Raw genomic sequence first — 16012 nt, 5'->3', positions numbered from 1 at the left:
TTAAAGTATTTGTGATGCTCATTTGATACCAACAGCTCAATCCAAAGACAGAAGAATCGAAAAGTAAATAAGGTCTAACATGAAACAAAGCTGAATGGGAAGGAGGAAAGAAAAATGCAGTGGAGGAAAACCATGAGGATTCTCCATAATTTAATAAAATATGGCACTTTCCTTAAAAACTAAAAATCAGTTCAGTTCAGTTCAGTCGCTCAGTCGTGTCCGACTCTCCGCGACCCCATGAATCACAGCACGCCAGGCCTCCCTGTCCATCACCAACTCCCGGAGTTCACACAAACTCATGTCCACAGAGTCGGTGATGCCATCTAGCCATCTCATTCTTGGTCGTCCCCTTCTCCTCCCGCCCCCAACCTTTCCCAGCATCAGAGTCTTTTCCAGTGAGTCAACTCGTCGCATGAGGTGGCCAAAGTACTACAGTTTCAGCTTTAGCATCAGTCCTTCCAATGAACACCCAGGACTGATCTCCTTTAGAATGGACTGGTTGGATCTCCTTGCAGTCCAAGGGATTCTCAAGAGTCTTCTCCAACACCACAGTTCAAAAGCATCAATTCTTCGGCGATCAGCTTTCTTCACAGTCCAACTCTCACATCCATACATGACCATGGGAAAAACCATAGCCTTGACTAGACGGACCTTTGTTGGCAAAGTAATGTCTCTGCTTTTTAATATATTATCAAGGTTGGTCATAACTTTCCTTCCAAGGAGTAAGAGTCTTTTAATTTCATGGCTGCAATCAGCATCCGCAGTGATTTTGGAAGGCTCTTAAAATGGATGATAATGCAAAAGACCCGTGTTCATTCATACATTTGCACGCACACACACAGATATACCCCAATGACTATACACAGAGGCCCTAGCACTTATGAAGGGGCACCTAGTTGGACACAGGTGCAGATTAAAATGTGAGTCAGTGTTGTTTGTACTTCTAGAAAAGTGCTTATGGGAGAAAGGTTTGTTTGGGTATGGTGATCTCAAACAGGAAACACTACGCATCTCTTCAAAAGCCAACAATCAAAAATGCTGTCCTACAGGAAAATGAGCCTGCTTGCACTTGGAGGTCTGAGTTCTCCTGCTCTACAGTCTCATGTTCCTTCAGCCTCCAGGCGTGGCAGGAGCACTTGTCTGCTGTCCTGCTCTTTCTAGTCGTAGTTCAGAACTTGGTAAATTTCAATGGCCAGGGTTAAAGACTTCGTGAGCTTTCCTAACTATGGACTGTGGTTTTGGCTCAACCTTAGAAAACTTAGACTTCCTACAGCCAAACATTTCCTGGGCATGGATGCTTTAGAAAGCAAGGGTTCCTTGATCTGGTTCATACCCCGAGGGGACATGAATGGTATTAGGGTCAATGGGACTCCATGTCTGGCGGTGTGCTGACAACCGTTGACCTGGACTGATGGGATTCTTCATGCAGGTTTGAGACAGGCTGCTGGGTGAATAGAACCCAGATGCCAGGACCAGGATCTGGGCCAGTTAAGCAGCTAGCTATAGCTCTGGAATGTGAAGGCTATGATCATGAAGACACATTCTAACTGCCGTCGAACACTGACTGGAGGAACCAATGGACTGTCACATTCTTCATCCAAATCTTTGTCTTTTTCTTTATTCTTTACTAAATGCATCTTTGTGATGATGGGAGAGCTGCTTCAATGGCTTATTTAATAGAGACAATGAAGCCAGCGGAGTTGGGAGAGAGTGATTAGTGTGGACTTAAGGTAGGGACATTTTCTCCATCTCAATTCATTCTTTTTTTTTTTTTCATAAAAAATTCCCCCAAACTGTCAAAATGTTGCCATAGTATTTTCTTTCTTCCTTTACTAAAAGTATTCACTTTCAAGTTGGTGGAGAGGATACTGAAGGGAAAAAGTTCCTTAGATCTAGGAATATATCTGTATAAAAATTAAAAGAGATAAAAACATAAATAAAACAGAACTTCTAGATTCCAAGAGTAGTCAGTCCTTGGAGAGGGTTCAAAATACCTGTGGTCTGCTCACTGTGATAAGGATATTCCCATGCTGTCTTGATCTCTGGTCTCCCAAAAAATTCAAAGTTGCGAAAAGGGAAAAAATAAATGCAAAATAAAAATGTCCCAGCAGGAATGCATGGCCCCTCACCCTTATTTTCCAGAGCCAGGGGATATCCCACCCCTCACACTCTCAAAGGATAGTCACTGTATTCTAGCCCTTAACAGCTCTTTAGCTGTCCATTGCTTTGGGACACCCATGTGTAGTAGACCCAACAAGAGCTGTGTTTATTTTTTAAATATTTCAACTGTATTTTATTATTGCTGAGGACTGAACAACAACGACAATAATAATGAATGTTTTCAAGCATGAACTGTTAAAAGAGAAATGGAGGCATGTTAAACATTCTAAGAGTTAATTTGAGCAAAAATGAGTTTGAATAGGGCAGCACCAAACCAAAAGTGGTTAGGACAGTCCTCTGATGGGTGTTAGGGGCAAGACTTTTATAGGAAAGATTGAGAGCCAAAGCAAGAAATTATTTGATTGGCAATAGCTTAAGTAACTGGCTTATTTGGGAAAGTCTAGTGGGCACATGAGTTTGGGTGAACTCCGGGAGTTGGTGATGGACAGGGAGGCCTGGCGTGCTGCGATTCATGGGGTCACAAAGAGTCAGACACAACTGAGCGACTGAACTGAACTGAACTGAGTGGGCTGTTTGTAATTGGTTGTACTTAGATTTTGATTTCTTAACTTTTGAGGCATTTACAGGCTTAGGTTCTGATTTGCTCACATAGGTTTCTAAGGTATTAGAACCACCTAAGTCCTTGAGCTTCTTTAAGCAAGAATACTGGAGTGGGTTGTCATTCCTTTCTCCAGGGAATCTTCCCTATCCAGGGATTGAACCTGAGCCTCCTGCATCTCCCGCATTGGCAGAAGTGTTCTTTACCACTAGCACCACCTGGGAAACCCACTTACATTGTATTAGGTATTAAAAGCAATTTACAGATGATTTAAAGTGCACTAGAGGATGTGCATAGGTTATAGTCAAATCCTATACCATTTTGTGGAAGGGGCTTGGACATTTGAGAAGTTTAGTATCCACTGGAGGTCTTGAAATCAATCCCCCTTGGATACTGAGGGAGGGGTTTACTCTTTCATGGTGCTATACTTTCTCTCTCTTTAGAATGTATTTTAGTCAGGAAAGACTAGGGAATGGTACAGTAATAAATAATATAAAAATATTCTGGCTCATTAAAGCAAAAGTTTGTGTCTTGTTCATTCAGAGTCTATTCTAGGGAAGCTAGCCTTTATGTCATAGATCAGAACTCTGGGCTCTTTTCACCTTGGATCATTTCCGTATTAACTGTGCTCCCATAATTTCCACAGCATAAGAAAAGAACATGAAAAAATTGTACAATGCCTTATAAATGCTTTCACTCAGAATGATACCTGCCATTTCCACTCATATTTTATTGGCCAGAGAAAGTCATATGGCCATGCCAAATTGAAATAAATAGGCAGTGTAATTCCCCTGCATGCCCAGGAAAGGGAAGAGATTGATAAAATATTGGCTAACACTAGTAATATCTATCACTGAATGTAAAGTCTTCAAAAATGTGTGTCTTACATTCTTCTTCAACTTTAGCATATAGACATCACGTAATAAATGATTAATGTCTGCCGTGAGCCACCAGAGCTGCTAGTTCAGTTCAGTTCAGTCACTCAGTCTTGTCGGACTCTTTGAAATCGCATGGATGGCAGTATGCCAGGCTTCTCTGTCCAAAACCAACTCCTGGAACTTTCTCTAACTCATGTCCATCAAGTCGGTGAGGCCATCCAACCATCTTATTCTCTGTTATCCCCTTCTCCTCCTGCCTTCAATCTTTCCCAGCATCAGGGTGTTTTCCAATGAGTCAGTTCTTTGCATCAGGTGGCCAAAGTATTAGAGTTTCAGCTTCAGCATCAGTCCTTCCAATGAATATTTAGGACTGATTTCCTTTAGGATTGACTGGTTTCATCTCCTTGCAGTCCAAGGAACTCTCAAGAGTCTTCTCCAATACCACAGTTCAAAAGCATGAATTCTCCAGTGCTCCAGCTTTCTTTATAGTCCAGCTCTCACTTCCATACATGACTACTGGAAAAACCATAGCTTTGACTAAGATGGACCTTTGTTGGCAAAGTACTGTCTCTGGTTTTTAATATGCTGTCTAGGTAAGTCATAGCTTTTCTTCCAAGGAGCATCTTTTAATTTCATGGCTGAAGTCAACATCTGCAGTGATTTTGGAGCCCAAGAAAATAAAGTCTGTCACTGTTTCCATTGTTTCCCCATCTATTTGCCATGAAGTGATGGGACCGGATGCCATGATCTTCATTTTTGAACGCTGAGTTTTAAACCCTTCCTTTATTCTCTAACCTATAGTTAAACTATACTTCTTGCCTCTTGCCCCATTACTTTGTTGTCAATCCCATGCATATGCTAACTGCAAGCCAATACCAACAGTAACTCAAACTTTCCATTGATCTTTCATTGATCTAAAGGCAATTTTACCTATACTTGCCAGGCGTATGTAAAAGGCATCACTGATGTTTTGTGTACAGCATTTTGTAGTTTAAAAAACATTTTAATGTACATTTTCTTTTATTTCACAAAGTGTTGGGGGCGGTCCTAAGATGGCAGAGGAATAGGACAGGGAGACCACTGTCTCCCCCACAAATTCATCAAAAGATCATTTGAACACTGAGCAAATACCACAAAACAACTTCTGAACGCTGGCGGAGGACACCAGGCATCCAGAAAGGCAGCCCATTGTCTTGAAAAGGAGGTAAGACAAAATATAAAAGATAAAAAGAGAGACAAAAGAGTTACGAACAGAGACCCGTCCCCGGGAGGGACTCATAAAAGAGGAGAAGTTTCCAAACACCAGGAAACCCTCTCACCAGTGGGTCTGTGGGGAGTTTTGGAATCTCAGAGGGCAACATAACTGGGAGAAAACAATAAATTAATAAAACCCACAGATTATGTGCCTAACTGCAACTGCCAGTGGAGAAGTAGCCCAGACACTCATGTCAGCCACCAGCAAGCAGGGGCTGAACAGGGAGGCACCGGCTGCATTGCTTAGGGTAAGGACCAGGCCTGAATGCCCTGAGGCCAATCTGAGGGAGCTAATGTGATATAGCAACCCAAACCATGGGATAGCCAGAGAGAGAGAGAGAAAAAAAAGAGGAGAGAGAGAGGGAACTTTCCGGTGAAAAGCTCTAGCCTAAGGCACTGCCGGCCTGCTCACAGAACAAAGGACTAGGCGAATACCAGAGGAGAGCTAGCTGGCAGCAGACTAGCTCATCCCCGGCCAGAGGCAGGGAGGCAGGTGGGCGCCAGCCAGAGCCAGAAGGCAAGGAGCAAACTCAGCCCCGGAGACCTCTACCAAACTGCAAGCAGGCTCCCAGTTGCTAACCAAGTGTTCCTGGGATCCTGGACGGTTGACATCCCCAGGAGGGTCGCAGCCAGAGATCAGCTCCCCAAAGGAGATACACAGCACACCTGAGAAGTTGCTCCCGCCCTCCACCCAGGAAACTGAGCGGCTGGGACGGGGTGTTGCTGGGGGAGGTGATAAGACGCACCGCCCACCTGGGGAGAGTGTGCTCACCAAGCACCTGGTCACCTGAGCTGCTCAGACTAGGGAAGGGCACAAAACGCAGGCCCAACCGAGTCTGTGCCTTATGGAGTACCCGAGAATCTGAACCTGAGCGGCTTAGACCTGGGAAATGCACGCAACCCAGGGCCCGCTTTAGACAGTTCCCTGCAGAGCAACCTGGAGCCTGAGCAGTATAGATAGGAAAGCACACACCCCAGGAGCAGGGGCAAATCCAGTGTGGCCCAGACACTGCGAGCACTTCCCACACCCGCCAGTGATATATATGTTTGCAGGGTTCCTCCCTCCCTCCCGCAGCACAGTTGAACAAGTGAGCCTAAATAAACGACCACCTTCACCCCCTTGTGTCAGGGTGCAAGTTATATACTGAAGAGACCAACAGAGGAAGCCAAAATAAACAGAGGGAACTGCTTTGGAAGTGACAGGTGTTAACAGATTAAAACCTTGCCGTTAACATTGGCTACGTTGGAAGGGACCTATGGACCTTGAGAAGTATAAGCTGGAACAAGGAACTATCTGAAACTGCACTGACTTCACCCTGCCCTCAACAGCTCCAGAGAAATTCCTGGATATATTTTACTATTATCATTTTTTAATTAAAAAATTTTTTTATTTTTAAGTTCTTTAGTACTCCTTTAAGATTCATTCTTAAAACCTACTATTACCTTGCCAAAAAATAGACCCTATTTTTAAAGTAAATTTTATATTTTTATGACTTTTGCGATTTTTTTTTTTTAATATTGTATTTTTGAGAGTCTAACCTCTACTTTAAATTTTTAATCTTTGCTTTTTGGTATTATCAATTCTGTACCTTTAAGAATCTAATCTTCACTACACAATTTTACTTAGGAGTGTAAAGTAACTTGATTGCTTGATTGGCTTGATTGCTCTCTCCCCTTTTGACTCCTTTTTCTTCCCCAGGTCACCTCTGTCTCCTCCCTCCCCCTTCTCTTCCTTACTTAACTCTGTGAATCTCTTCGGGTGTTCTGGTCTGTGGAGAACACTGATCCTCTCTGAGTGTTCCAGGCTGTGGAGAGCAAATAGGGAACTGATTACTGGCTAGACTGCTCGCTCCCCTTTTGATTCCCTCTTCTCCTCCTGGTTACCTCTATCTCCCTCCTCCCTCTTCTCTTCTCCATGTAACTCTGTGAACCTCTCTAGGTGTCCCCCACTGTGGAGAATCTTTTCACCATTTACCTAGATGTTTTGTCATCTGTGCTGTATGCATGGAGAAGTCTTATTCTACTGTAAGAATAAGACTGAAAGCCAGAGGCAAGAGGCTTACATACAAAACTTGAGAACATCAGAGAACTCCTGACTCCAGGGAACATTAATCGACAAGAACTCATCCAAAATCCTCCAATACCTACACTGAAACCAAGCTCCACCCCAGGGCCAACATGTGGGTGTATCAGAGTCTCAAAAATGAATCTTTGAGCTTCATGTCCAATGTATTCTTTAGCTTTCTAGGTTATCAGTGTTTTCTTAGATAGCCACGCTAGACTGCAGCTTCATGAGGGAGTCACTGTTAATCCTGTTTGATTAAAGTGCTGGGTACTGATGTTTTGCTTAATGATTATTGAAGCTAGATTTTAATTGCATTTTTAAGAGTCTGCCTACAGTGCGGGAGACCCAGGTTTGACTCCTGGGTTGGGAAGATGCCCTGGAGAAGGGAATGGCAATCCACTCCAGTGTTGTTGCCTGGAGAATTCCATGGACAGAGGAGCCTCTTGGGCTACAGTCTATGTGGTCACAAAGATTCAGACATGACTGAGTGACTAATACTTTCACTACCTTTGTAAGAGCAACACACTGCATTCCTCATAGTCAGTTTTGTAGCTTTAATAGCCACAGAGTTTGGTAGATTGCAGGGTGATAGGTATAGGGCTAAGGTGAAAGCACACAATTAATATTAAATATATATACACACTCTGAAGAAAGATTGAACTCAGTTGATCATATCTGTTAACATGGCATAGAGAATATACATTTTCCTTTAGACACTGAGAGAGAACTGTCAACATTAAGAGTGGAAATGTTTTGGACTTGGGAGGTAAATTTAGAAGGATCAGTGACAACGTGTTCATTGTGTTCCCTTATGTGTGTTAAGAGTGAGCTCTTTTAATCTTTCTGTTTTGAAATCAGCTCCGTATGGTTGTCTGGTTGCAGAAATATAGCAAGTGCTCTTATCAGTGTTAATAGCTATTTAGCCATCAATATATTCTAGAAACTTTGAACTCCTGCCAAAGCAAAGAAGAGCCACCTGTCAGCATAGTGGTAGATTATCGGTTAGTTAATATTTGGGCAATACGCTTTGTAGAAAGGATGAACTTTGAGTTATGAAAACATTAGTATCAAAAATACTGTTTTAATGGATTATGATGTTGATTTAGCTGAAATTATGAACCAGCTGATTTCTTTTCTTCCTGTCTATGATAAAATTTCATCTTGTTCTGTCAAAGACAACTGAGGATTTATTGCCATAACAGTATGAGTAAGAAAATAATTGAAATGCCTGACATCGTGTGTACTTAGTACTAGGAAACTAGTTGTTGTAGAGATCAATTATAAAAGCATTATAGCAAGAAAATAAAACTACTAGCCTAAAAATATTTATAATTCAATTGTACCTAAAATATGTGAAAGTTATCTATAGAGACTATTGAGAAAAATATAATAATTTTAGTGACTAAAACAATTACAAATAGTATTTTGAAAATGTTTTGGAATTACTGTTGTTGTTACTATACTATTACTATTGTTCATTTGCTCAGTCGTGTCTGACTCTGTCACCGCATGGACTTCACTATCTTCAGGAGTTTGCACAAACTTATGTCCATTGAGTCAGTGATGCCATCCAACCATCTCATCCTCTGTCACCCCTTCTCCTCCTACCCTCAGTCTTTCCCAGCATCAGGGTCATTTCCAATGAGTTGGCTCTTAACATCAGCTGGCCAAAGTATTGGAACTTCAGCTTCAACATCAGTCCTTCCAATGAATATTCAGGGTTGATTTCCTGTAGGATTGACTGATTCTCCAGACAAGAATACTGGAGTGGGTTGCTGGTCCCTTCTCCAGGGGATCTTCCCAATCCAGGGATCAAACTCCAGTGTCACACATTGCAGGCAGATTCTTTACCATCTGAGCCACCAGGGAAGCCCCAAAATTACTGTTAGTATGTTATTATCACACCTGCCTAACTTTTTTTTTTATGATGATCATTTTAAAAGTATTGAGACAGAAATATAGATCAAGGGAACAAAATAGAAAGCCCAGAGATAAATCCATGCACTTATGGACATGTCATCTTTGACAAAGGAGGCAAGAATATAAAATGGAGAAAAGACAATCTCTTTAACAAGTGGTGCTGGGAAAACTGGTCAGCCACTTGTAAAAGAATGAAACTAGAACACTTTCTAACACCATACACAAAAATAAACTCAAAATGGATTAAAGATCTAAGTGTAAGACTTGAAACTATAAAACTCCTAGAGGAGAACATAGGCAAAACACTCTCTGACATAAATCACAGCAGGATCCTCCATCACCCACCTCCCAGAATACTGGAAATAAAAGCCAAAATAAACAAATGTGACCTAATTAAAATTAAAAGCTTCTGCACAGCAAAGGAAACTATAAGCAAGGTGAAAAAACAGCCTTCAGAATGGGAGAAAATAATGGCAAATGAAACAACTGACAAAGAATTAGTCTCCAAAATATACAAACAGCTCCTTCAGCTCAATTCCAGAAAAATAAACGACCCAATCAAAAAATGGGCCAAAGAACTAAACAGACATTTCTCCAGAGAAGACATACAGATGGCTAACAAACACATGAAAAAATGCTCAACATCCCTCATAATCAGAGAAATGCAAATCAAAACCACAATGAGGTACCATTTCACACCAGTCAGAATGGCTGCTATCCAAAAGTCTACATGCAGTAAATGCTGGAGAGGGTGTGGAGAAAAGGGAACCCTCTTACACTGTTGGTGGGAATGCAAACTAGTACAGCCACTATGGAGAACAGTGTGGAGATTCCTTAAAAATCTGGAAATAGAACTGCCATATGATCCAGCAATCGCACTCCTGGGCATACACACCAAGGAAACCAGAATTGAAAGAGACACACGTACTCCAATGTTCATCTCAGCAGTGTTTATAATAGCGAGGACATGGACGCAACCTAGATGTCCAACTGCAGACGAATGGATAAGAAAGCTTTGGTACATATACACAATGGAGTATTACTCAGCCATTAAAAAGAATGCATTTGAATCAGTTCTAATGAGGTGGATGAAACTGGAGCCTATTATACAGAGTGAAGTAAGCCAGAAAGAAAAACACCAATACAGTATACTAATGCATATATATGGAATTTAGAAAGATGGTAATGATAATCCTGTATACGAGACAGCAAAAGAGACACAGGTGTATAGAATAGTCTTTGGGACTTTGTGGGAGAGGGCGAGGGTGGAATGATTTGGGAGAATGGCATTGAAACATGTATATTATCATATGTGAAACAAATCACCAGTCCAGGTTCGACACATGATACAGGATGCTCGGGTCTGGTGCATGGGGATGACCCAGAGGGAGGATAAGGGGAGGAGGGAGATGGGAGGGGGGTTCAGGAAGGGGAACTCATGTACACCCGGGGTGGATTCATGTCAATGTATGGCAAAACCAACCAATATAAAAATGTAAAATAATTAGCCTCCAATAATAAAAAAAAGTCTTTATTGAATTCATTGCAACATTACCTCTCCTAAATAATGATTCTCTTGCCCACTTATTCATAACACTTATGAATGTTAAGCAAAGTTCTCAATAGGGTAGTTATCTCAGTTTTTGCTATCTAATTGTTTGAAGAGTCTGAAGGAGAAATCAGCTATAGAAAAGAAACTTCACTCAAACTTTTTTCCCCCGAATTCTTCATAGTGGTTAGGAGTTGGAACTCTGGAGTCAGACAAATCTGGAATCAAAATCCACTGCTTCCCCTTAGTATTAAATTAAAGTATCTAATATCTAATTCTCATTACCTTTCTTTGTGAAGCAATTATAAAGATAGTATCTATTACTATAGAGTTGTTATGGAAATAAACTAGAGTTTTCTCATAAGGCTCTTCGCTCATTGACTGGTACTGTTTCGGTAAATGTTGTTTCTCCTCCACTTTCTTTCTTCTCTCCCTCCTTTTCCTCTTTTTTTCTCCTCCTCTTCCACTCATGTTTTCTCTTCTTCCTTCTTCATCTCTCTCCTGGCCCCTCCTCTTCTTCTTTATTATTTCCCTTTTATTATTATTATTGTTGAGAGTGACCAACCTTAGCCTGTGCCCCCAGGAGCAGTATGTTTACGGTTTGTCTTCAAGAGGTCCTAAGATGCAAGGGAAAGTCCAGAGCAGCACACTGTGGGAAATCCACTATTATGTGGGAAATCCACAGGGTCCTAGTTTATTCCTCCTCCCCTCTCCATTGAGGGGAAAAAAAATGAGAAGGTTGAAGCTGTTTCATACTGGGTCACTCTATTCTAGTGTCCTTGGGAGGCGGGAGGAAGGATTCGGTATAAAAACCTGTATCCTACAAAAATTTGCAGAAGGCTGCCCTCTGTAGGTCCATGTGAATATATTATCTGGGTCAGAGATTCAAGTTTAGTAAGAAATGAACACACAAAGTGTAATGCCTTAAGGTCAGTTAAAAAAGAGAAACTACCCTTTCTAAAGGATAGAAACTATCCTTTCTCATGCCCCATTATATTTTCATTCTTCTATTTGTGGTAGCCAAAGAATATATATATACAAACAACCCTCCAAAGATCCTTCCTACAATGTTCATGAAGATATTCAGAGTTACTTGCAGCAGGATGATTTTATTTATGAGTCAATCTATTGTCTGAATGGAGTTTTAAGATATTTATGAAACCTGATAACATTTGGTCTATCCTCAAGGCTCTGAACTGATCTCAATGTTTGAAGTACCACTTTGTTTCTCAGCCTCCACACTATTTGTGTGGGTATGTATGATGAACTGACTTTATTTTTTAACTCCAGTTTTGTTGAGATAAAATTGACAGACAGTACTGTACAAATTGAAGATGTACAACATAATTATATGACTTACATATATTATGAAGTGCTTTTCACTATAAGTTTTGTACATACTCATCATCTCATATAGATAAAAAATTAAAGAAACAGAAATGATTTCTTTTCTTGAGGTGAGAACTCTTATGATTTTCTCAATTTTCATATTTAACGTCTAAGTGCATGCATGCTCAGTCATGCCAAACTCTTTGCAATCTCATTGACTGTAGCCCAACAAACTTCTCTGTCAATGGGATCCCCCAGTCAAGAATACTGAGTGGACTGCCATTTCCTCCTCCAGGGGATCTTCCTGACTCAGAAATTGAACCTGAACCTCCTGTGTCTCATGCATTGGCAGGCAGATTTTTTACATCTGAGGCACCTGATAAGCCCATATCATATACAGCAGTGTTAATTATATTTATCATGTTGTCTATTATATCCCAAGAACTTATTTATTTTATAACTGTAAGGTTTTTAGTTTTGACCACTTTCATCCAATTCCCCTCCCCCAAATTTGGTAACCACAAATCTGTTGAGGGACTAAGCAAAATCAAAAAGCTAACCTTTATCACGGAGAAGGCAATGGCAAGCCACTCCAGTAGTATTGCCTAGAAAATCCCATGGATGGAGGAGCCTGGTAGGCTGCAGTCCGTGGGGTCGCTAAGGGTCGGACACGACTGAGAAGCTTCACTTTCACTTTTCACTTTTACACATTGGAGAAGGAAATGGCAACCCACTCCAGTGTTCTTGCCTGGAGAATCCCAGGGACGGGGGAGCCTGGTGGGCTTCCGTTTATGGGGTCACACAGAGTCGGACGTGACTTAGCAGTAGCAGCAGCAGCAGCAACCTTTATCAAGTAAGAGAGAATTCTTCCTACCTGACTGATTTTGAACTAGTACAGTGGCTCTTTTCTGCCTTTGGATTCAAACTTCAGTATTGACCCTTTTTGGGTCTCAAGCCTGTCATCCTTCGGACTAGAACTACACTACTGACTCTCCTTGGTCTCCAAATCTCCATCTCATCCTGCAGATACGGAGACTTGTCAGCATCCATAATTACAGGAGTGAATGCTGTATAATCCCCTGGAGAAGGAAATGGCAACCCACCCCAGTATTCTTGCCTGGAGAATCCCCATGGACAGAGGAACCTGGCGGGCTGCAGTACATGGGGTCGCGAAGAGTTGGACGCGACTGAGCGACTAAGCACACACATGCTGTATAATAAATCTATTCGTATATGTATACACAACCTACTGGCTTGGTTTTCTGAGAACCCTAATGCATACACGTTCTCAAGATACACAATAACATTCCTCAAGAAAAAGGACTGAAAGCATCATTTGTCATGCATAGTTAATTCAAATTCACTTGGTAGTTGGGGTGACCATCTGTGCTAACTAATTAGCTTTATCTAGAGGAAATATAAACTCTTCTTTATGACAAAAGATAGTTTTACATCTTCGGAGTGAAGTGTTCATTGAGGTTAGACTCCTACCAGTCCACAGAAACTAAGGGTTAGTGACATCATCTTCCTTAATTATGTTTCAAAGAGTGATTCCTAAGTCCTTGGGCAAGGCACTCCTGGGTCATAAAGCTGGCAAGAGTCAGTTTATTTTGCTTTTAGAAAGATTTACATATATTTCATAGAGACAGAGAAAGAACTTAAACGTTTTCTAAAGTAAGTGCTCTAAGAAAAGGGAGAGAAGGGAGCCTGTTCCCTGATTTCAAAAAGGAGAATTAAGTCTTTTATTTTGAATTTTTTTTTCTGGTATGCATTTTTTTAATTAATTAATTTATTTTTTAATTGGAGGCAAATTACTTTACATTAATATATTGGTTGGTTTGGTTTTTCCATACATTGACACGAGTCTGCCCCGGGTGTACATGTGTTCCCCCTCTTGAACCCCCCTCCCACCTCCCTCTTCCCCATATCCTCCCTCCAGGTCATCCCCATGCACCAGCCCCAAGCATCCTGTATCGTGCATCGAACCTGGACTGGTGATTCATTTCACACATGATAATATACATGCTACAATGCCATTCTCCCAAATCATCCCACCTTCACCCTCTCCCACAGAGTCCCAAAGACTGTTCTATACACCTATGTCTCTTTTGCTGTCTCGTATACAGGGTTAAGGTTACCATCTTTCTAAATTCCATATATATGCATTAGTATGCTGTATTGATATTTTTCTTTCAGGCTGACTTCACTCTGTATAATAGGTTCCAATTTCATCCACCTCATTAGAACTGACTCAAATGCATTCTTTTTTTTTTTGGACTACAGATGGTTTGAGTTTATTTAACTCAAATGTATGACATTCTTCTAAATTGTGAATTGTAATTGTTTCTTTTTTTTTCCAACACATAGGTTTATTATTTTTTTTCTTCCTCCTCTAAGTTTTTTTTTTTTTATTTTACAATATTATATTGGTTGGTTTTGCCATACGTTGACATGAATTCGCCCCAGGTGTACATGAGTTCCCCCTCCTGAACCCCCCTCTCACCTCCCTCCTCCCTTTATCCTCCCTCTGGGTCATCCCTGAGTATCCTGTAACATGCATTGACCCTGAACTGCTGATTTGTTTCACATATGACAACATACATGTTTCAATGTCATTCTCTCAAATCATCCCACCCTTACCCTCTCCCACAAAGTCCCAAAGACTGTTCGATACAACTGTGTCTCTTTTGCTGTCTCGTATACAGGGTTATATTTCCATCTTTCTAAATTCCATATATATGTGTTAGTATATTGTATTGGTGCGTTTCTTTCTGTCTTACTTCACTCTGTATAATAGGCTCCAGTTTCATCCACCTCATTAAAACTGATTCAAATGCATTCTTTTTAATGGCTGAGTAATACTCCATTGTGTATATGTACCAAAGCTTTCTTATCCATTCATCTGCAGATGGATATCTAGGTTGCTTCCATGTCCTCGCTATTATAAACAGTGCTGCCATGAACATTGGAGTACATGTGTCTCTTTCAATTCTGGTTTTCTCGGTGTGTATGCCCAGGAGTGCGATTGCTGGATCATATGGATTTGTAGTTGCCCTTATACTTCCCTGAACTTCTCATCTCTTCAAAATAATATTCTGTTTCATCTTCTTTTCACTGTCACATGTCTCAAAAAAAAATTTAACCCAGCTACTACTATTTTTTCACTATGCACTATCTTTCTAGTCTCATGCATCTAGCTTTCCTTTGACCTCCTCCCTCTAGTCTACAATAATCCACTGATATTGCTTCAAAATCACTAATGGCACCTTTTTTAACCTATCACCTTATTTTCAGCTCACTTTCTCCCTCTTCCTCTCTGTCTCTGTTTTTACTATTCCACCACAGATTCAGCTTCAACTATTACCACTAGGTTGATGCCTTCCAAAGCAATATCACATGCTCTGACTTTTCTAGTGCTATCAATGTGAATATTCATCTACTCTGCTAGAAATCTCAGACAGTCAACTGATCAGTAGTTACTGAGCACCTACTATGTGCTGGGTCCTAAGGATAAAGCAGTGAAAAGAGCATGTATGTTCCCTGTCTTCATGGAGCTCATGAAATCTATAGAAATGCCCCCCTTGAAAGATCAGCAGACAGCCTGCGTGTCCAAAGACAAGGATCGTGTCTTCAATGTGAGCCATTCAGTGGTGGAACTGAAATCAACCAATCCTTCATTTTATAATTAAGAAGCCAATGTTCACAAAACAAATGTGCATTGAGTGTTTATGGTGTGAAGGCACTATTTTAGACGATGGAGAGACAGTAATGAACAAAGAAGATAAGATCTTTAATTTCCTGGAACTTAATAAACTCCAATACATGAGACATTATGCTTTTTGGCTTGTTCACAAAATGACAGGTATATATGTGTTAGGCACACATTGACGTTAGTTTTGGAACCATGCATAATATTTTCTATGTACTGTTAATAAGAAGTAAACTTGTTATTTCCTAAACTAACCTGTAATATACAGGAATTTCTGAAGATACAGCTTTTTTTAATGGCTGTTTACATCACAGGTGGCCCATCGTGTGGCGTCAGTACTTTTCTGGTGTCAGTGTTTCTCCCAGCAAGAGAATGGGTAGTAAGTAGATCTCAGTAGCTTCTTTCAGAAATACAACTTAACTCAGTTAGTTATTCCTATGAAAATGCTGTGTAAAAAACAACTCCCAAACTCAGTAGCTTAAAATAAGAGCCACGTCAGTGCATGAATCAGTAGGGTCAGAAAGTATGGCTCTGCAAATGCTGGGTAGCTATATGCCCATTTGCTCTACATGTGCCTCAACCTCCTTGG

At 40.8% G+C, this 16012-nt stretch overlaps 1 protein-coding gene across 8 annotated transcripts in view; it reads left to right on the top strand.

The window, feature by feature from the left end:
• LOC129560941 (pantetheinase) overlaps positions 1-12988 on the top strand; it is a 34812-nt gene extending 21824 nt beyond the window's left edge. For 2 of the 8 annotated variants that reach the window (XM_088840761.1, XM_055433226.2), the window contains one exon: positions 12741-12983. In XM_088840761.1, the coding sequence (XP_088696887.1) occupies positions 12741-12905 (165 nt within the window). In that variant the 3' untranslated portion in view covers positions 12906-12983. Of the gene's footprint in view, positions 1-6; positions 2497-4630; positions 11656-12740 lie in introns of those variants that run through there. The other 6 variants (XM_055433225.2, XM_055433223.2, XM_055433221.2 and 3 more) reach the window with 5 other exon arrangements.
• Positions 12989-16012: the final 3024 nt, after the last annotated feature.

This window comes from Moschus berezovskii, chromosome 10, assembly GCF_049115385.1.
Source record: "Moschus berezovskii isolate FMDL1 chromosome 10, NW_MosBer_1.0, whole genome shotgun sequence".
Taxonomy (NCBI): Eukaryota; Metazoa; Chordata; class Mammalia; order Artiodactyla; family Moschidae; genus Moschus; species Moschus berezovskii.
This window is presented reverse-complemented; position numbering and strand designations above follow the sequence as displayed.